Source organism: Scyliorhinus canicula, chromosome 2, assembly GCF_902713615.1.
Source record: "Scyliorhinus canicula chromosome 2, sScyCan1.1, whole genome shotgun sequence".
Taxonomy (NCBI): Eukaryota; Metazoa; Chordata; class Chondrichthyes; order Carcharhiniformes; family Scyliorhinidae; genus Scyliorhinus; species Scyliorhinus canicula.
In genome coordinates, this window is record NC_052147.1 from 86,555,993 (window position 1) to 86,578,284 (window position 22,292).

General features: G+C 44.2%; 1 protein-coding gene across 3 annotated transcripts in view; it reads right to left on the bottom strand.

Moving 5' to 3' along the window:
- cdan1 (codanin 1) overlaps positions 1–22,292 on the bottom strand; it is a 135,163-nt gene that overhangs the window by 65,317 nt on the left and 47,554 nt on the right. For all 3 annotated transcript variants that reach the window (XR_005458509.1, XM_038782056.1, XM_038782046.1), the window contains exons 9-11: positions 19,822–19,911; positions 3,487–3,562; positions 2,570–2,775 (exon numbers count right to left, since the gene is read on the bottom strand). Coding sequence is in view for 2 of the 3 variants with exons in the window: in XM_038782056.1 (XP_038637984.1) it covers positions 2,570–2,775; positions 3,487–3,562; positions 19,822–19,911 (372 nt within the window). In the remaining variant the exon portion in view is untranslated. The remainder of the gene's footprint in view (positions 1–2,569; positions 2,776–3,486; positions 3,563–19,821; positions 19,912–22,292) is intronic.

The following is a 22,292-nucleotide window of genomic DNA, read 5'->3' on the forward strand; positions in this document are numbered from 1 at the left end:
TTTTTGTTTATGTATTTGCCAATGCCAAAGGATACCAAAACTGCACACAATACTCCAGGTGTGACCTCACCAATGCCCGGGTTTCCTCCGGGTACCCCGGTTTCCTCCCACAAGTCCCGAAAGACGTGCTGTTAGATGAATTGGACATCGAATTGTCCCTCGGTGTACTCGAACAGGCGTCGGGAGTGTGGCAACTACGGGATTTTCACAGTAACTTCATTGCAGTGTTAATGTAAGCCCACTTTTGACAATAATAAAGATTATAACTAATATAATGGCCATGATTACATTTATCTGGGCATCAGTCCACTCATAACTAACTTTGGCTTATCCCACCAGCAGAATGAGACAGCAGTGCAACTGCGCCAGTTGATCAGCTTTCCAGGGTCCAATTGGTTATAGATGACACTCATGTAGCATTCAATTAATCCATTGAATTACCTGAACAGTAAAGCTGACCATTAATTGAAATGGCCAACACAACGGGGTGGCACAGTGATTAGCACTGCTGCCTCACAGCGCCAGGGACCCGGGTCCAATTCTGGCCTTAGTTGACTGTGTGGAGTTTGCACATTCTCCCCATGCCCGCGTGGGTTTCCTCCGGGTGCTCTGGTTTCCTCCCACAGTCCAAAGATGTGCCGGTTAGGTGGGTTGACCATGATCAATGCGCAGGGTTATGGGGATCAGGTGGGGGAGTGGGCCTAGGTCGAGTGCTCTTTCAGAGGGTTGGTGGAGATTGAGTGGGTCGAATGGCTTCCTTCTGCAGAATGTGCATGCCAGGTGTTACAACTCTTAATCCACATGGGGGGTGCACGGTTGCACTGTGGTTAGCACAGTTGCTTCACAGCTCCAGGGTCTCAGGTTCGATTCCCGGCTTGTCTGTGCGGAGTCTGCACATTCTCCCCGGGTCTGCGTGGGTTTCCTCCGGGTGCTCCAGTTTCCTCCCACAGTTCAAAGATGTGCAGTTTAGGTGGATTGACCATGCTAAATTGCCCCTTAGTGTCCAAAAAGGTTTGGTGGGGTTACTGGGATGGGGTGGAGGTGTGGGCTTAGATAGGGTGCTCTTTCGAAGGGCTAAATGGCCTCCTTCTGCACTGTAAATTCTATGATTCTATGATAAGGACTAAACCCATACTAAAAATAAAAATGGAATTGGACTTATACAGACACAACCAAAGTACTTACACTGGGATTTTCCTCAAGAGTTTCCCCAATGGGTCCCACATGTTTGTAGTGCAAAGCTTTATTCAGCTTTCAACTTTGAGCAAATAAAAATTTGAAACGATTAACTTACAACACACTACTATGCTTTAAAATCCACTACACAATAGAGTGGCTTTCTTTATGTTCCAGGCTGAAACAAATATTTACATATATAACCTTTTACTTCATCCAAATCTCCGGAAATGTTTCTCAGAATAAATTCTTTCTCGTATACACTAACTGAACTGTAGACAAAAGTCAGGTGCAGTAAGGTTTAAATGAAGAACAAATCACCTTCTATACTAATAAATATATTCTATTGATGATATGGCATAACAGTTCAACATTTTCACTTACGACAGCTATTCTTTTGGCCTCCTGAGCAAATTTGCACATTATTAACAATTTTTAAGCAACTTTATACAGCAGGGGGCAGCAGGGTAGCATGGTGGTTAGCATAAATGCTTCACAGCTCCAGGGTCCCAGGTTCGATTCCCGGCTGGGTCACTGTCTGTGTGGAGTCTGCACGTCCTCCCCCTGTGTGCGTGGGTTTCCTCCGGGTGCTCCGGTTTCCTCCCACAGTCCAAAGATGTGCGGGTTAGGTGGATTGGCCATGCTAAATTGCCCATAGTGTCCTAATAAAAGTAAGGTTAAGGGGGGGTTGTTGGGTTACAGGTATAGGGTGGGTACGTGGGTTTGAGTAGGGTGATCATGGCTCGGCACAACATTGAGGGCCGAAGGGCCTGTTCTGTGCTGTACTGTTCTATATCTATATCTATACTATGAACACATGCCACCCATTCTTCCTTTGTGATTCCCTCTCCCTCACGCTCCACCACTGCCCCTGCCACCCCTCAAACCAATATCCACTCCCCCCACCCAACTTAACGGGTACCCATCCTGCCCGCTGCAAACCACTCCTCCACTGGCTTCTCCCATGGATTCCCTAATTGGTCAGAGTTCTGATGGTGTGGCCAATCAGGACACTGGAGGGCAAGTAAATGGAACCTTAGGGGTGGGTTAAAGGGGAGAGACTGCAGGGGAGCTGAAAATCATTTGGAGAAAACTGTCAGGACACCAATTATTTAGCAAAAAACCCAGATTGTCTCAGCAAAATTAGGAACTCTGGTCACTCTACATACTTTGCTTTCTAACTTTCCTGTGAAATGCCTTTGGAAGTTTCATTATGTCAAACATGCTATATAAATAAAAGTTGTGTTGTTGGTAAATAGGGAGGACTTTGAACTAGGGTTAGCAGGAGATTCAAGAGTTTAGGAGGGTGTTTTGTTCATAAATGTAAAGGCTGTTAGGTTATTGAATGATCAGAGCAGAAGCTGATAATAAAGCCAGATAAAACGGAACCAACCTTCCTGCACACAGAAGGAAATCTCTGAAGAATACTTGGCAACCAGAGAAAGTTGGAGGGGGACACGGCCCCCCAATATTTTGAGGCACAACAAAACGCTCCTGCAGCCGTTTCAATTTGGTTAGGTTGTTTGTTCCCAGCATGTCCAGTACATCTTGGTCAGGATGTTCACTGCCTGTGAGTACTCCAGCTGTACCCTTACACATCTATCGGAGAAATATGGAGGACTTTTCATAAATTTAGTTGCGAATATCTGAATTAAAATAAAATTCAACAGTCCCCAAGATTAAATAGTTTTGCAGGAACTATTAGGGGACAAATATTGGTTCCCATCTAACTCAAGTGCAAGACATGTTACGTAGTTTGCGCAGTGTGGGTAGGAAATCTCATCCTCCCTGTCTCTAAAGCTCATTAAAGGTCATCAATATAAGGTCATCACTAAGAAACCGAAGAGGGAATTCAGGAAAATCTCCTTTTTGTAGAGAGTGGTGAGAATTTGAATACACTACTACATGGATTAGTGAAGGTGAATTAGCATTGATCTGTTTATGGAGAAGGAGAGAGAAACAGGAGGGAAAAAGGAATATAAGATTTTCTGATAGGGTGAGATGAAGGAAGGTGCGCTGAACAGACTCCATATGTGGGGTAAATTCTATCACTCTTTGTGCTATTAGACGTGACAAGTAAACAGCTCTAAAAGGTAATTTCACATGACTTTCAGCACCTGAATTCATATATTATACACACACACACTTACAATCAGTGGTTAAGAAGTCAGATTTAACACAAAGGAGTTACCATTCTAAGTCTTGTTGTAAAACAAAATATTGAATTATGAAAATTGCCTCGGCTTCTGTATCACCCAGGATCGATCTGGGAACAATAAACGAAGCTGTAAACACAAATCACATACTCACCCTTATCAACTGTTTCTGAAACAGCCTTGCAAAGTGATTATGGTTACAAGCTGCGCTTAGATTGACCATCATGTTCCTAGAATTAAAAAAGTCAAAATATAGTTAAAGAACACACATTATTCAATAGAAGGGCTCAATGGAAGTGGAGTTACGGCCACAATCAGATCAGCTGTGATGTTATTTAATGGCTAACAGGTTCAATGGGCCAAATGGCTTACACCTGCTTCTATGTCTAGTGTTGCTACGATACCACTATGTTTAGGCACCTCTGCCAGGATGCCCCACTTCAAGCCATACAATCTACTTATGATGAATGTAGGAATTTCTTATACATATTGTATTAAATGTATTTGGTGCAGCAATGGTTTCAAAGCCCTGGCTTAGGATTTGCATATATAAATCCTGGTAAGAAAGACAGACACTGTGGCTGCAGAAAGTGCAGTTAAGACGTTGTAAAAGTGTTATTTCAAACCATGCATATATTTAAAACATTGACACATGAAAAATGGTAAGTGTAGTGTGCTTGAGAGGAAGAGGTAACTTTGGACCCAAGGTGTTCAAAGCTCTTCACCACTGGGGTTTTCCTTGCCTCATGCCTGAGGACCATCTCGCCTCATTGTTAGGATTAGTCTACAGCTCCATTATTATTGTATTACATGACTTTGATGGAAGGTGAGCTTTATAGACGGTGACGTTTTTTAAAGAATCCAGAAATTCCTATTTTCCCATTGACATATGGTATTCTTATTTGGCTGAAAAGTCTAGAAAACAAAAACAGAAAATACTGGACAATCTCAGGTCTGACAGCTAGAAAACAAAGCAGATCTAATCCTTATTTGTGTCGGTGCATACCATTCCAGACAAAACATCAGTTGCATATGCTTTTCAGTCACTAGGTAAGGGTTTTGCTGGCTGTTAACCAAATACATAGGTGATGGGGAAAGAAAACAAGCACCCAGTCAGGTCAATTCATTCGCTCTACCGTTTGCAAAAATGCAAAAAACTGTTAGAAATAAATAAACCTAGACACTCCTACTACAGACTGCAAACACCTGGAAAGTTTACATAATCATTGTTAGCTAGATAATAAAGCGAGTTCAAAGATTTGCTTATTCATAGTTTAATCATCCAAATAAGTTAAAATACTTCCAAAATGAAGCCAACCTGATTTAGACAGACAAGGTCAGTCAAGTATACCATTCGTGGCCTCGAACCTTAATAATATAATAATAATCGCTTATTGTTACAAGTAGGCTTCAATGAAGTTACTGTGAAAAGCCCCTAGTCGCCACATTCAGGCGCCTGTCCGGGAAGGCCGGTGTTTTATAACCTTTATGAGCTACAAATGACTAATTTAAATATGCAAATAAGGTTGGTCTCTTTTGGTCTCATATGCATACACGTCACGCCATACTGAGACTTACATCACTCACTGACAACCCATGATCCCAACCCCACCACACACACTTAACGGCATTCTAGTACAGAAGAAGGCCATTTAGCCCATTGTGTGTGCTGGCTCTTCAGTAGAGCCGAGCAATTAGTCCTATTCCCCTCCTCTTTCACCATGATCTAGAAGTTGAGCCTGTACATCGTTTTTGTGACAAATTCTTAGAGCAATACGATGTGGAACCTACTGGAGATTAAGCTATTGTCAGGGGTTTAAGACATTAGACTATATATTTTATAAAACGTATACAGACACTCACATGGCTCATTAATAACCTTGAATAAAACTGGACTAAGGCCCTTTTAAAATGACTGAAGCTATGTCTGCCTGTGACCCTGAACAAAAGGAGCAGTATTATAGAAATGTGTGCCACATCAGAGACAAACAGCCTCTGTGGACTGCACAGACCTATTCAAAGGCCACTTTTATTTCCTACGTCAGGCCTGGCCTATCCGTCTGCTGGGACAAAAAATCCCATAATTCTACTTTTAAGTCTTAATAGTTGGAACTTTAACAATTTCAGGGACCCAGTCAAAGAATTGGGACACCTTTTGTCAAAGTAGTGAGGTGACATGTGACATGGAATCCTCTGGCTGGTGTAACCAGTAATATTGCCTTGCTCTACTCTGCCATTCTAACATCTACAAGCGGGAGCACAGAAAAGGGTCTCTGCCAAGATTGAATATCTGGCTTCATCTAAACGGTTTCTACTGGAACTTCTGTACCATCGCCAACGAGACTGATTCATCGTGTGCCTATCTCATCATGGACGTAGCTCGACTGGAGCATCAGTTCAGCCTGCCAACCTCGGTGAGGGGATGCCTAACTGCAGTTTGATTCTGGACTCGCGATTCACACAAAACACTCAGTCTTTTCTCGGTGGTCTTTGCCCAGTAAATATTTATTTTCTCTATCCCTCTTTTACTGTGCGAGTGCACAGGGGAATATGTGGCAATGTCACTGCTGTATTGGTGTATGCAAATTTACTAATTTCATCCCATCTTGAGTTTGCTGTGGGGCTATTGGTAGAAATTGGATCGCACCAAAACTGAGTTGAAAAATACGCCTCTGCTAATGCACGGGGGAGCAAATCAAACACCTTTCTGTTTTTGGATGGGTGGAAAGCACAGTTGTACGGGTGGCAGCATGGTAGCACAGTGGGTAGCAATGTTGCTTCACAGCTCCAGGGTCTCAGGTTTGATTCCCGGCTTGGGTCACTGTCTGTGCGGAGTCTGCACGTTCTCCCTGTGTCTGCGTGGGTTTCCTCCGGGTGCTCCGGTTTCCTCCCATAATTCAAAGATGTGCAGGTCAGGTGGATTGGTCATGCTAAATTGTCCTTAGTGCTCAAAAAGGTTAGGTGGGGTTACTGAGTAACAGAGATAGGATGGCGGTGTGGGCTTGGGTATGGTGCTCTTTCCAAGGGCCGGTGCACTCGATGGGCCTAATGGCATCATTCTGCACTGTAAAATCTGTGATTCTATGAAAGAGGAGAAATCAGGGCTGTTTAAATTAACTCCCTCTCCTTCCCTGAACAGAGATTGGGAACTTAAACCCAGGATAAACCCTTTGAATTTGACCAGAGGTAAGCCAAAGTCAAGGGAAAACTCAGTGGCTGGAATGAATTTTAAAACCAGTAACTTATCATTTTTCTTTTCCATAACACTAAGAAAATGGTAACATTTGATGACCAGGTGTGGGTTAAGGAAGGAAATTTGAACAGTGAAATGCTAGAGACCCTTAGCACAAAGCAACCAAAAACTGCAGCTGGTGAGGTACAGTTCAAAGTACCCAATAAAGAGAAGTGAATTGATCCAGCTGTTGGTACACATTCAGGTCTCACGTTACCAATAGAACAATTAGAAGTACAGCTTAACCATGAGGTTAGAAACAGGAAAGGAGAGGTCACCCTGTTGGGAGTTTTCTATAGGCCACCTAATAGTTCTAGAGATGTAGAGGAAAGGATGGCGAAGATGATTCTGGAAAAGAGCGAAAGTAACAGGGTAGTTGTTATGGGAGACTTTAACTTTCCTAATATTGACTGGAAAAGATATAGTTCGAGTACATTGGATGGGTCGTTCTTTGTACAATGTGTGCAGGAGGGTTTTCTGACACAATATGTTGACAGGCCAACAAGAGGTGAGGCCACTTTGGATTTGGTTTTGGGTAATGAACCAGGCCAGGTGTTAGATCTGGAGGTAGGTGAACACTTTGGAGACAGTGACCACAATTCGGTGACCTTTACGTTAGTGATGGAAAGGGATAAGTATACCCCGCAGAGCAAGAGTTATAGCTGGGGGAAGGGCAATTATGATGCCATTAGACATGACTTAGGATGTGTTGGTTGGAGAAGTAGGCTGCAAGGGTTGGGCACACTGGATATGTGGAGCTTGTTCAAGGAACAGCTATTGCATGTTCTTGATAAGTACGTACCAGTCAGGCAGGGAGGAAGGGGTCGAGCGAGGGAACCGTGGTTTACCAAAGAAGTGGAATCTCTTGTTAAGAGGAAGAAGGAGGCCTATGTGAAGATGAGGCGTGAAGTTTCAGTTGGGGCGCTTGATAGTTACAAGGAAGCGAGGAAGGATCTAAAGAGAGAGCTGAGACGAGCAAGGAGGGGACATGAGAAGTCTTTGGCAGGTAGGATCAAGGAAAACCCAAAAGCTTTCTATAGGTATGTCAGGAATAAAAGAATGACTAGGGTAAGAGTAGGGCCAGTCAAGGACAGTGGTGGGAAGTTGTGTGTGGAGGCTGAGGAGATAAGCGAGATACTAAATGAATACTTTTCATCAGTATTCACTCAAGAAAAAGATAATATTGTGGAGGAGAATGCTGAGACCCAGGCTATTAGAATAGATGGCATTGAGGTGCGTAGGGAAGAAGTGTTGGCAATTCTGGACAAGGTGAAAATAGATAAGTCCCCGGGGCCAGATGGGATTTATCCTAGGATTCTCTGGGAAGCCAGGGAAGAGATTGCTGAGCCTTTGGCTTTGATTTTTAGGTCATCATTGGCTACAGGAATAGTGCCAGAGGACTGGAGGATAGCAAATGTGGTCCCTTTGTTCAAGAAGGGGAGTAGAGATAACCCCGGTAACTATAGGCCGGTGAGCCTAACGTCTGTGGTGGGTAAAGTCTTGGAGAGGATTATAAAAGATACGATTTATAATCATCTAGATAGGAATAATATGATTAGGGATAGTCAGCATGGTTTTGTGAAGGGTAGGTCATGCCTCACAAACCTTATCGAGTTCTTTGAGAAGGTGACTGAACAGGTAGACGAGGGTAGAGCAGTTGATGTGGTGTATATGGATTTCAGTAAAGCGTTTGATAAGGTTCCCCACGGTCGGCTATTGCAGAAAATACGGAGGCTGGGGATTGAGGGTGATTTAGAGATGTGGATCAGAAATTGGCTAGTTGAAAGAAGACAGAGAGTGGTAGTTGATGGGAAATGTTCAGAATGGAGTTCAGTTACGAGTGGCGTACCACAAGGATCTGTTCTGGGGCCGTTGCTGTTTGTCATTTTTTATAAATGACCTAGAGGAGGGCGCAGAAGGATGGGTGAGTAAATTTGCAGACGACACTAAAGTCGGTGGAGTTGTAGACAGTGCGGAAGGATGTTGCAGGTTACAGAGGGACATAGATAAGCTGCAGAGCTGGGCTGAGAGGTGGCAAATGGAGTTTAATGTGGAGAAGTGTGAGGTGATTCACTTTGGAAAGAATAACAGGAATGCGGAATATTTGGCTAATGGTAAAATTCTTGGTAGTGTGGATGAGCAGAGGGATCTCGGTGTCCATGTACATAGATCCCTGAAAGTTGCCACCCAGGTTGATAGGGTTGTGAAGAAGGCCTATGGTGTGTTGGCCTTTATTGGTAGAGGGATTGAGTTCCGGAGCCATGAGGTCATGATGCAGCTGTACCAAACTCTGGTACGGCCGCATTTGGAGTATTGCGTACAGTTCTGGTCGCCTCATTATAGGAAGGACGTGGAAGCTTTGGAACGGGTGCAGAGGAGATTTACCAGGATGTTGCCTGGTATGGAGGGAAAATCTTATGAGGAAAGGCTTATGGACTTGAGGTTGTTTTCGTTAGAGAGAAGAAGGTTAAGAGGTGACTTAATAGAGGCATACAAAATGATCAGAGGGTTAGATAGGGTGGACAGCGAGAGCCTTCTCCCGCGGATGGAGGTGGCTAGCACGAGGGGACATAGCCTTAAATTGAGGGGTAATAGATATAGGACAGAGGTCAGAGGTGGGTTTTTTACGCAAAGAGTGGTGAGGCCGTGGAATGCCCTACCTGCAACAGTAGTGAACTCGCCAACATTGAGGGCATTTAAAAATTTATTGGATAAGCATATGGATGATAAGGGTATAGTGTAGGTTAGATGGCCTTTAGTTTTTTTTTTCCATGTCGGTGCAACATCGAGGGCCGAAGGGCCTGTACTGCGCTGTATCGTTCTATGTTCTATGTTCTATGATTTTGCATCCCCTCACCCAATTCAAGCAAGAAAAGCTCAGAAAGCAGCTAGAATTTGAGGGAAAATGAGAGAGAAAAAGTAGTACTCAAGGGGGCGGATAAACAAAGAGAGAGAGAGAGAGAGAGAGAGAGAGAATTTGGAACTAGCAGCTCAAAATGGAAAAAGGGACCAGACAGCCGAAAGGAAAAATCACTCCATCCGATAGCATCTCCTATCCCACTAACCCAGAACTACTCTCCAAGCCCCTCATGTATGCTAGAATCAATCCCATATATCAGGAGAATGATGTGAAGTCATTTTTTTGTTAATTGCAAGAAAGCATGACAACTAAGATCATTATTATGGATGTTTTTAATTCAGGGACTGCTGCCAGGGAGCACCCAAAAGGTCTTCTACTCCATGCTGACTCCTGATATATATCTATGGATTATGAGCAGAGCAAAGCTGCTATCCTCAGTACCTACAGGTTAGTCCCAGAGGCATACCGCCAGCAATTCTGGAATGCTCGCAAGCAGCCCACACAAACCTACATCAAGTTCGAACGACTGAAACAAATCATGTTCAACTGATGGGGCAAGATAGAATCTACAGTGCAGAAGGAGATCATTCGGCCCATAAATCTGCACCGGCACTCGGAAAGAGCACCCTATGTCGGCCCACAACCCCTCCCTATCCCCGTAATCCCAACTAACCTTTTGGATTCAAAGGGGCAATTTAGCATGGTCAATCCACCTGACTTCCACATCCTTGGATTGTGGGAGGAAACCAGATCACCCGTAGGAAACCTAGGCAGATATGGGGAAATGTGCAAACTCCACAGTCACCCGAGATTAAAATCAAACCCGGGTCCTTGGAACTGTGAAGCAGCACTGCTGACCACTGTGCCCCAAGAGTCCCACATACATATGAAGTGCTGTAAGAGTTGGTATTGTTGGAGGTATTCAAAAATTGCTTACCCTCCAACCTGCGAATACATTTGAAGCAGAGAATCCTCAGAGCTAGAGTTGTAGCCGTCACAGCAGACAGCTCCGATCACACCCATAAGCCTAAAGACTCAGGTGGCCTCTTTCCAAACCATGAGCACTGGAAAAATAACCAGGGCGATCTAGGAAGGAAAGGCCCTTCATCCAGAAAATGAAATATTAAGAAGGTTGCAAGAACCCTCCCAGCCATTCCAGAACTGAGTGCTGGAGGTTGGGAGGGAAGCCAGTTGGCCTAATAGAGCTCCATATGAGTAATTCCCCAACGGGCCCACCCAAAGGGCCCAGCAGGCAGACTCTCATTCTAGAAAAGTATTGGGAGGGCATGGCACTGTGTGCCTGAGCCAGACAAACTTCCAGAGAACTTCAAAAGCTTTGTCCTTTCAGGAATTGTGTCCTTTTACCTATCCCAAAAGTCCATCCATGGCAATCCTGCAAAGTCGTCCTTACTAACATCTGGAGACTCGTGCCAAAATTAGGAGAGCTGTTTCATAGATTCGTCAAGCAATAACCTGACAGTCATTTTTATTTATTGATTAAATTTTTTTTTTTTAATTTGGAGTACCAAATTCATTTTTTCCAATTAAGGGGCAATTTAGCATGGCCAATCCACTACCCTGAACATCTTTGGGTTGTGGGGCGAAACCCACGCAAACACGGGGGAGGGTAACCTGACAGTCATACTCACGGAATCATGCCTTACAGATAATATCCCAGAAACCACCATCACTATTCCTGGGTATGTCCTGTCTCACTGGCAGGTCAGACCCAGCAGAGGTGGCAGCACAGTGGTATACAGTTGGGAGTTGCCCTGGGAGTCCTTAACATTGACTCTGGGTCAAGGTCCAAAGTCACCAGGCCAAACATGGGCACGGAAACCTCCTGCTAACGCGTACCGTTCCCCCTTGGCTTATGAATCAGTACTGCTCCTCGGCAGAGTGCAGGTAAGTATGAGGGAAGATCAGGTGTCGCTCTATGCCGACAATCACTGGGAGTATGCTAAGGATCATGGGCCTGCTGGGGAGCTTTGGGGAGTTCTCAGGGGATAGGTTGAATGTAGGGAAAAGCAAAATGTTCCCGGTGAATGAGTTGGGACGGCGAGCCAATTTAGGGGGGAATGCATTTAAGGTGGCTAGGGATAGGTTCATGTATTTGGGGATTCAGGTACCGAGGGAATGGAAGATGCTCCACAAGTGGAATTTAATGAAGCTGGTGGAGGAGGCCAGGGGGGGATCTTAAAAGGTGGGATATATTGCAATTGACTTTGGCGAGGCGGGTCTAAATGGTAAAGATGATTATTCTGCCTAGGTTCCTGTTTATTTTTCAGGAACTCCCGATCTTTATACCAAAGGCCTTTTTCGGAAGCTGGACACGATTATTTCGGATTTTGTATGGGCGGGGAAGGTGCCACGGGTTAGTAGGACCCTGCTACAGAGGCAGCAGGTGTTGCTGAACCTGCTTCATTATTATTGAGTTGGTGAGAATGAGTGGGTTCTTTCAGGGGGTAGCAGATGAGTGTGAGGGGTGTGGCGGGGGCCAGCGAATCATACGCACATGTTCTGGGGTTGTGAAAAGTTGGAGAGATACTGGGTGGGAGTGTTTGTGGTCTTAGCCAGGATAGTTGGGGAGGAGGTGGACGCAGACTCTTTTGTGGCGATATTTGGGGTTTCGGAGAAGCCGTAGCTTATGGAGAGGAGGAAAAAATTGTACAAACGGTATAGTTGACTGTTGGGAAGTATGCTTCCCGTGGTGTAACTTTTTTTTGATACATATTTGTAATAATACATTTTTTAAAAAGGATCAGTACTGCTCAGTGTTGAAAAGCACTTGGAGGATGCACGGAGGGAGGCATGGGCGCAGAATATAGGAATATTCAGAGTGGCTCGGTAGTACTGCCACAGACCAAGCTGGCCAGGTCCCAAAATATAGCTTCTAGACAGGTGGTGAGGAAACCAGCAAGAGGGAAAAATATACTTGATCTCATCCTCACCAACCTGCCTGCCACAGATGCATCTGTCGATGACAGTATCGGTAACAGTGATCATCACACAGTCCTTGTGGAGACAAAGTCTCGTCTTCACATTGAGGATACTCTCCATTGTGTCGTGTGGTACTACCATTGTGATAAAAGGAATAGACTTCGAACAGATCTAGCAACTGAAGACTGGACAACCATGAGGCACTGTGGGCCATCAGCAGCAGAATTGTACTCAACCACAATCTGTAACCTCATGGCCCAACATACCATGATGCCAGAAGTTCAATGAATAGTGCAACATCAGGCATACATAAAAATAAGGTGTCAACCTGATTAGCTACAACACAACTTCTTGCGCGCCGAACAGCATAAGCAGCAAGTAATGGAACATAGAACATAACCGCGCAGTACGGGCCCTTCGGCCCTCGATGTTGTGCCGACCTGTGAAACCATCTGAAGCCTATCTGACCTACACTATTTCATTTACATCCATATGTCTATCCAGTGACCACTTAAATTCCCTTAAAGTTGGCGAGTCTACTACTGTTGCAGGCAGGGCGTTCCACACCCCTATTGCTCTCTGAGTAAAGAAACTGCCTCTGACATCTGTCCTATATCTACCACCCCTCAATTTAAAGCTATGTCCCCTCGTGTTGGTCATCACCATCCGAGGAAAAAGACTCTCACTGTCCACCCTATCTAACCCTCTGACTATCTTATATGTCTCTATTAAGTCACCTCTCAGCCTTCTCCTCTCTAACGAAAACAACTTCAAGTCCCTGAGCCTTTCCTCGTAAGACCTTCCCTCCATACCAGGCAACATCCTAGTAAATCTCCTCTGAACCCTTTCCAAAGCTTCCACATCCTTCCTATAATGTGGTGACCAGAACTGCACGCAGTACTCCAGGAGCGGCTGCACCAGAGTTATGTACAGCTGCAGCATGACCTTGTGGCTCCGAAACTCAATCCCACTACTGATAAAGGCTAGCACACCATATGCCTTCTTAACAGCCCTATTAACCTGGGTGGCAACTTTCAGGGATTTATGTACCTGGATGCCGAGATCTCTCTGTTCATCTACACTACCAGGAATCTTGCCATTAGCCCAGTACTCTGCATTCCTGTTACTCCTTCCAAAGTGAACCACCTCACACTTTTCCGCATTAAACTCCATCTGCCACCTCTCAGCCCAGCTCTGCAGCTTATCTATGTCCCTCTGTATCCTATAACATCCTTCAGCACTATCCACAACTCCACCGACCTTCGTGTCATCTGCAAATTTACTAACCCATCCTTCTACACCCTCTTCCAGGTCATTTATAAAAATGACAAACAGCAGTGGCCCCAAAACAGATCCTTGCGGTACACCACTAGTAACTGAACTCCAGGATGAACATTTGCTATCAACCACCACCCTCTGTCTTCTTTCAGCTAGCCAATTACTGATCCAAACCGCTAAATCACCTTCAATCCCATACTTCCTTATTTTCTGCAATAGCCTACCGTGGGGAACCTTATCAAACGTCTTACTGAAATCCATATACACCACATCAACCGCTTTACCCTCATCCACCTGTTTCGTCACCTTCTCAAAAAACTCAATAAGGTTTGTGAGGCATGACCTACCCTTCACAAAACCGTATTGACTATCGCTAATCAACTTGTTCTTTTCAAGATGATTATAAACCCTATCTCTTATAACCTTTTCCAACATTTTACCCACAACCGAAGTAAGGCTCACAGGTCTATAATTACCAGGGTTGTCTCTACTCCCCTTCTTGAACAAGGGGACAACATTTGCTATCCTCCAGTCTTCCGGTACTATTCCTGTCGACAAAGACGACATAAAGATCAAGGACAAAGGCTCTGCAATCTCCTCCCTGGCTTCCCAGAGAATCCTAGGATAAATCCCATCTGGCCCAGGGGACTTATCTATTTTGACATTTTCCAAAATTGATAACGCCTCCTCCTTTTGAACCTCAATTCCATCTAGCCTGGTCGACTGAACCTGAGTATTCTCCCCGACAACATTGTCTTTCTCCAGTGTAAACACTGATGAAAAATATGCAGCCAGAAGTGCCAAGAAGATGATCCATCTCGCTTCCTCCAGAGGTCTCCAGCCTCACAAATGCCAGTCTTTAGCCAATTTGATTCATTCACATGACATCAAAAAACAGCTCAAGGCAAAGTCTATGGGCCCTGACAACATTCTGGCAGTAGTACTGATGACTTGTGCTCCAAAAATAGCTGTGCCCTAGCCAAGCTGTTCTAGTACATCCACAACAAAATAACTGAACTAAAGAGAGAGTCAAGAATTACTGGCCTTGTCACCAAGGCAGCATTTAATTTCAGTATGGCATCAGGAAGCCCGAGCAAAAACAAAGTCAATGGGAATTGGGGAAAAGGTTCCACTGGTTAAAGTCATAACTAGCACAAGAGAAGATGGTTGTTGTTGAGGTCAATCATCTCAGCCCAGGACATCACTGCTGCAGTCCCTTCGGGTAGTGTCCTAGGCCCAATGATTGTACAATGTTCAGAATCAGTCACGACTCCTCAGTATTGAATCAGTCCACACCCAAATGCAGCAGGACCTGGACAACATTCAAGCTTGAGCTGATGAGCAGTAAGTAACATTTGTACAACGCAAATGCCAAGCAACAACCATGTCCAACGAGAGAATCCAACTATCTCCACATGACATCCAATGGAATTACCATAGCTGAACAACATCCTGGGGGGGGGGGTTAACCACTGACCAGAAACGATCCAGCCATATAAATACCATGGCGTGTCAGTAAGTGTTTGGAAATTCTGCAGAGTGTAACTCACCGCCTAATTCAAAGTCTGTCCATAATCTACAAGACACAAGTCAAGAGTATTATGGAATATGTTCCACTTCCCTGGATGGCTGCAGCTCCAACAACTCAAGAAGCTCAAAACCTTCCAAGACAAAGCAGCCTGCTTAATTGTCACCCCATCCACTACCTTCAACATTCATTTCCTCCACCATTAACTTAGTGTCAGCAGTGCGCATCATCTACAAGATTCAGTGCTGCAACTCATCAAGTCTGCTCCTTCCGAACGCACAATCTCCACTACCCAAGATAAATGCTGCAGCTGCATAGGAACCGCACCGCCTTCAAATTCCCTTTGAGGCCACACATCATGCTGACTCGGAACTACATCGCCATTCCTTCATGGTCACCGAGCCAAAAACCGAGCTAATAGACAGCAGCATTTCAGGGTGGTGGCTCACCACCACCTTCTCAAGGTTGGTCCAGTCAGAGATACCCACAACCCTTGAAACAAGTTGAAAAAGTAACCAAAATAAAAGTTGCATGAAACAGACTGGAGAAATGATCATGAGGAATGAGGAAATGGTAGAGTCATCGAGCAAATATTTTTTGCCTGCTTTCACAGTAGAACGCATAAGTTTCAAACCAGAATGGTTGTTGGAGGTTCCGGGGTTTAGAAGTTAATGGGCTGAAGTTAGAAATAGAAGTTAGAAATAGGAAAGGAGCGGTCACTTTGTTACTGTTTGGAGTCTATAGAAAACTCCCAACAGAGATGTGGAGGAAAAGATTGCAATGCAGAGTTTGGATAGGTGCAGTAGTCACAGGGTATTTGTCATGGGTGACTTTAATTTTCCAAATATTGATTCGAAACACTATAATTCGAATAGTTTGGATGAGGCTGTTTTTATCCAGTTTGTGCAGGAGGGTTTCCTCACACAATATGTGGATAGACCGACAAGAGGCGGGGCCACATTGGATTTGGTACTGTGTAATGAACCGAGCCAAGTATTAGATTTGGTTGTGGGAGAGCACTTTGGAGATAGTGACCACAATTCGGTGACTTTCACTATTGCAATGGAGGGGGATAGGAACATACGGCAGGGCATAATTGGGGGAAGGGTAATTACAATGCGATTAGGCAAGAATTGGGGAGCATAAGATGGAAACAGGAACTGTCAGGGATAGGCACAATTGAGATGTGGAGCTTGTTCAAGAAGCAAATGTCCTTGATATATGTATGTCCCTGTCAGGCAGGGAGGAAATGGTCAAGTGAGGGAACCATGGTTTACAAAAGAGGTTGAATGGCTTGTCAAGAGGAAGAAGGGGGCTTATGTAAGGATGTGAAAACACGGTTGAGTTAGGGCACTTGAGGGATACAAGATAGCCAGGAAGGAGTTCAAGTAAGGGCTTAGGAGAGCTAGGAGGGGGCATGAGAAGTCCTTGGCAGTTAGGATCAAGGAAAACCCCAAGGCTTTTACACTTATGTGAGGAATAAAAGAATGACCAAGGTGAAGTTAGGGCCGGTCAAGGACAGTAGTGGGAACATATGCATGGAATCTGAAGATGTAGGAGAGGCCCTAAATGAATACTTTACTTCAGTGTTCACGAAGGAGAGGGGCCATGTTGTTGAGGAGAATAGTGTGATACAGGCTGGTAGGCTGGAGGAGGCAGATATTCAGAAGGAAGGTGTGTTAGAAATTTTGAGAAGCCTGAGGATAGATAAGTCCACTGGGCCTTATGGGATATATCCTAGGATTCTTTGGGAGGCGAGGGACAAGATTGCAGAGCCTTTGGCTTTGATCTTTATGCCCTCACTGTCTACAGGAATAGTGCCAGAAGACTGGAGAGAGGTGAATGATGTCCCCTTGTTCAAGAAAGGGAATAGGTACAACCGTGGGATTATAGGCCGATTAGTCTCACTTCGGTCATCGGTAAATTATTGGAAAGGGCCCTGAGGGATAGGATTTATGATCATTTGGAAAGATACAGCTTAATCCAGGATAGTCAGCACTCAAGTTTGCCTCAAGTTTGATTGTATTCTTTCAGGAGGTAACGAAGTACCTAGATGAAGGGAGAGCAGTTTATGTCGTATACATGGATTTTAGTAAGGCGTTTGATAAGGTGCCCCATGGCCGGCTCATGCAGAAAGTAAGGAGGCATGGCATAGAGGGAAGTCTGGCTGATTGGATCAGTAACTGGCTATCACATAGAAGACAGAGGGTGGTGGTAGATGGCAATTTTTCATCCTGGAGCCCAGTCACCAGCGGTGTACCACAGGGATCAGTGCTGGGTCCTCTGCTATTTGTGATTTTTATCAATGACTTGGATGATGGAGTTGAAGGTTGGGCTAGTAAATTTGCTGATGACACCAAAATTGGTGGAGTAGTGGATAATGTGGAGGACTGTTGTAGGCTGCAAAGAGACATTGATAGGATGCAAAGCTGGGCTGAAAAGTGGCAGATGGAGTTTAACCCTGATAAGTGAAAAAATGAAAATCGCTTATTGTCACGAGTAGGCTTCAATGAAGTTACTGTGAAAAGACCCTAGTCGCCACATTCCGGCGCCTGTCCGGGGAGGCTGGTACGGGAATCGAACCGTGCTGCTGGCCTGCTTGGTCTGCTCTATAAGCCAGCGATTTAGCCTTGTGAGCTAAACCAGCCCCTAAGTGAGAGGTGATTCATTTTGGTAGGACAAATTTGAATGCGGATTACATGGTTAACGGCAGGGTTCTGAAGAATGCGGATGAGCAGAGAGATCTCGGAGTTCATGTCCATAGATCTCTGAAGGTTGCCACCCAAGTGGATAGAGACGTGAAGAAAGCCTATAGTGTGTTAGCATTTATTAACAAGGGGATTGAGTTTAAGAGCCGTAAGGTTATGCTGCAACTGTACAAGACTTTGGTTAGACCACATTTGGAGTATTGTGTGCAGTGCTGGTCACCTCATTATAGGAAGGATGTGGAAGCATTAGAAAGGGTGCAAAGGAGATGCTGCCTGGATTGGTGGGTTGGTCTTATGAGGAAAGGTTGAGGGAGCTAAGGCCTTTCTCATTGGAGCGAAGGAGGATGAGAGGTGACTTAATTGATGTGTATAAGATGATGAGAGGGATAGGTAAAGTGGACGTTCAGCGACTTTTTCCTCGGGTGGATATAGCTGTTACAAGGGGGCATAACTATAAGGTTCATGGTGGAAGATATAGGAGGGATGTCAGAGTAGAGAGTGGTTGGGGCGTGGAACACACTCCCAGCTATGGTAGTGGAGTCGGACATGAAATTTCGTAACTTTCAAGCGGTTATTGGATAGGCATATGGAGTGCACTAGAATGATTGGGAGCAGGTTGATTTGATCTTAGTTTCAGACTAGTTTGGCACAACATCGTGGGCCGAAGAGCCTGTACTGTGCTGTACAGTTCTATGTTCTACGATATAGGAGCCAAAAAGACAGGAAATTAAGAAACAAAATATTAGCAGAGAAAAAGCATTGGATCCCAAGAACCTGATGGCCCCACCCTAGGGTTCTTAAAGAGATAGCTAGAGAGAATATGGATGTGCTGGCTATAATTTTCCAAAATTCCTTAGATTCGGGAACAGTCACAGTAGATCGGAAGTTGACAAATGTTACACTGTCTTTCAAAAAAGGAGAGAAAAAACAGTGAACTACATACCAAATAGCCTGACATTGGTTATTGAGAAAATGCTGGAATCTATGTCCGAATAAAAATAGAACAAATCAACGGTTTTATTAAAGGAAAATCCTGTTTGACAGATTTATTAAGGGTTTTTGAGGCTGTATCTAGTAGGTAGGGTAGAGAAAAGAGATGTAGTATACCTGGATTTCTAGAAGGCATTCAATAAGGTGCCACACGAAAGGTTAATCGGCAAGATAAGACTCATGGAGTTGGGAACAACATATTAGCATGAATAAAGGATTGGTTAACTGACATCTGTGAAGCCGAGGAGGAGGACCTTAGAAGCAGCCAACATGGATCCATCTCTTGAACTATTGTGCTGGGCTCCCTGAACACTGATGATTGGATTGTTTATAGAGCCTCCTTCTCTGGAGAGTACTTTAACTGTCTGCCACCATTCATAATTGGATGTGGCAGGACTGTAATGTTTGATCTCATCCACTGGTTCTGTAATCACTTAGCTCTGTCAACTTTGTTCTGCTTCTGTTATTTAGCATGCATCTAGTCCTATTTTATAGTTTCACCAGCTTCGCATCTTATGCCTGATAATGCTCCTGACATACTCTCCTGCATTTCTTATTGAAAGAGTTGATCCGCTGGCTTGATGATAATGGTTGAGTGCGGGATTTGTCAGGCCTTCAGTTTACAGCTTATGGTTGAATATAATTCTGCTGCTATTGATGGCCCATGGTGCCTCATGGGTGCCTAGTTTTGAGCTGCTAGATCTGTTCTCAATCTATCCCAATTAACATTGTCCCTTGGTGTGCAAATTCCCTCTTGCAAACCATGACTTCTGGGCAGCCAGGAAATTTACCCACACTGGAATTAAACAATGCAACACTTAATACCAATTTGTTTTGCCATACCTACACATCTAAAACTGGATTACAAAAATGTTCACTCAATTCCCATGGATGTACAGCAACAGTTTTCCGCTTCTTCTTTGCAACCCAAGAACGGTAACATTCTGGCATACCTGATTCGAAGACCCAATGACCTCTCAAACTCCCAACTAGGATTTGTATGCTTGTCCTCCCACTCACGCAGCAATTCATAGAAGATGTCTCTGGAAGATAGTTATGAATATTATTCTTCAATCAGTGCTTCCTGAAGGGCTTAAAACTTCACTTATTTGCTTTCATCAAACTGTGACAAATTTGACTTACAACACACAAATGGGAAAATGCATAGAAACAAAAATATTACATTTTGTAGTATATTGTGAACACAAAATTGTAAATATTTAATTTTAATGCTGAAATTGAATTGGAGCTGTGATCTGGAGTCCTTTAAGACTATCAAGAGGTTTAGCAGGGTGAAATTAGAAGAGAGGTTTTCACGGAGGATCATAAATATGAGATAGTTACAAAGAAATTCATGATGCGAAGTGCCGGCGTTGGACTGGGGTGAGCACAATAAGAAGTCTTACAACACCAGGTTAAAGTCCAACAGGTTTGTTTCAAATCACTAGCTTTAAGACTTCTTTGTTCTTTTGGAAAATAGTAATTTTCTTTGTTCTTTTGGAAAATAGGAGACAGGTTTAGATAAAGGATCTGGATCGGCGCAGGCTGGGAGGGCCGAAGGGCCTGTTCCTGTGCTGTAATTTTCTTTGTTCTTTTGTTCTTTGTACTAAGAAATTCAGATAGGAATTCAGGAGAAATTTTGTTACCTAGAGAGTGGTTAGACTATGAAAGTCGTTACCACATGGAATATGTGAGGTGAACAGCATTGTGGCATGCAAGGGGAACCTGGGTCAGTAATGAGGGAGAAACAAATAGAAGAATATGCTGAAAGGAAAGATGAAGAGAGATGGGATGATACTTGTGTGGGTGTACTATTACTACAACAGGTAAACAACTACATTTTCATTGTGTGTTTTTAGAACCTTTTACTTCCACAAAGAAACTTGTGAAGGTTAGTCACTTTGTAACAATGGTTGTATGTATTTTAACTTTCTTTCTAAATAAACAATGGTTTGTTGAACATTATCTGAAATGAAAATCGCTTTATTGTCACAAGTGAGGAAGTGAACAAACGAAAATGATGGACTGTAGGACCCGGAGGGTAATGAGCTCACAGACAGAGAACAAAGGGATGAGCACAGCATGGCTAGGAAGGGGGAGGGGAGCTTTGCCTCGTGGAGAGAATAGTGAAAACAACAAAGAAAATTACAGCACAGGAACAGGCCCTTCGGCCCTCCCAGCCTGTGCCGATCCAGATCCTTTATCTAAACCTGTCTCCTATTTTCCAAGGTCTACTTCCCTCTGTTGCCGCCCGTTCATATACCTGTCTAGATGCCTCTTAAATTATGCTATAGTGCCCGCCTCTACCACCTCCGCTGGTAAAGCGTTCCAGGCACCCACCACCCTCTGCGTGAAAGGATGTGTGAAAAGCCCCTAGTCGCCACATTCCGCCGCCTGTCCGGGGAGGCTGGTACAGGAATCGAACCGTGCTGCTGGCCTGCTTGGTCTGCTTTAAAAGCCAGCGATTTAGCCCAGTGAGCTAAACCAGCCCCCATATGCAACATGGGGTCACGTTCAACTCCGTACCTGAAAATGCTACCATACAGAGATTAATATTAAATTATGGACTTCTAAATTCACACTGAATTGACCTTCATGCCTTATTAAATGGAGGTATTTTTGTGCCTCCATCTATTTGAAGGAGTTTATGGCATTTAAGACACCACCTATTCATGTTATTTATATGGACCTTCTGAAGACATTTACAAGGTTCCAGACAAGATGTAAGCAAAATGGAAGCACATGGAATTGGAGGGAACCCATTCTCAAGGATAAGGAATTGGCTAGAAGATAAAAGAGTGTCGAGATAATGGAATGTGCATTCTCAAGAGCAATTAGGGATGCACTGGTTAGTGCTGCTTGAAGGAATAAAATAAAATTCCAAGTTCACATCTAACCCAGTTACAATGATTGAACTTGATAGTAGAGGTGACTACTCCACAGGGAACTTGTGACATAGAATTTACTTATCATAGAATTTACAGTGCAGAAAGAGACTATTCGGCCCATCGAGTCTGCACCGGCTCTTGGAAAGAGCACCCTACCCAAGGTAAACACCTCCCCCTATGCCAATAACCTAGTAACCCCACCCAACACTAAGGGCAATTTTGGACACTAAGGGCAATTTATCATGGCCAATCCACCTAACCTGCACATCTTTGGACTGTGGGAGGAAACCGGAGCACCCAGAGGAAACCCACACACACGGGGAGGATGTGCAGACTCCGCACAGACAGTGACCCAAGCCAGAATCAAACCTGGGACCCTGGAGCTGTGAAGCCATTGTGCTATCCACAATGCTACATGTGCAATGACTCAGTAGCTACAGTGGTTTACTACACTCAATTGGTAGCACTTTCACATCTGAGTTGGAGAATTGCTGGTTTAAGTCCACTCCAGAGACTTGAGCATAAAATTCAGGTTA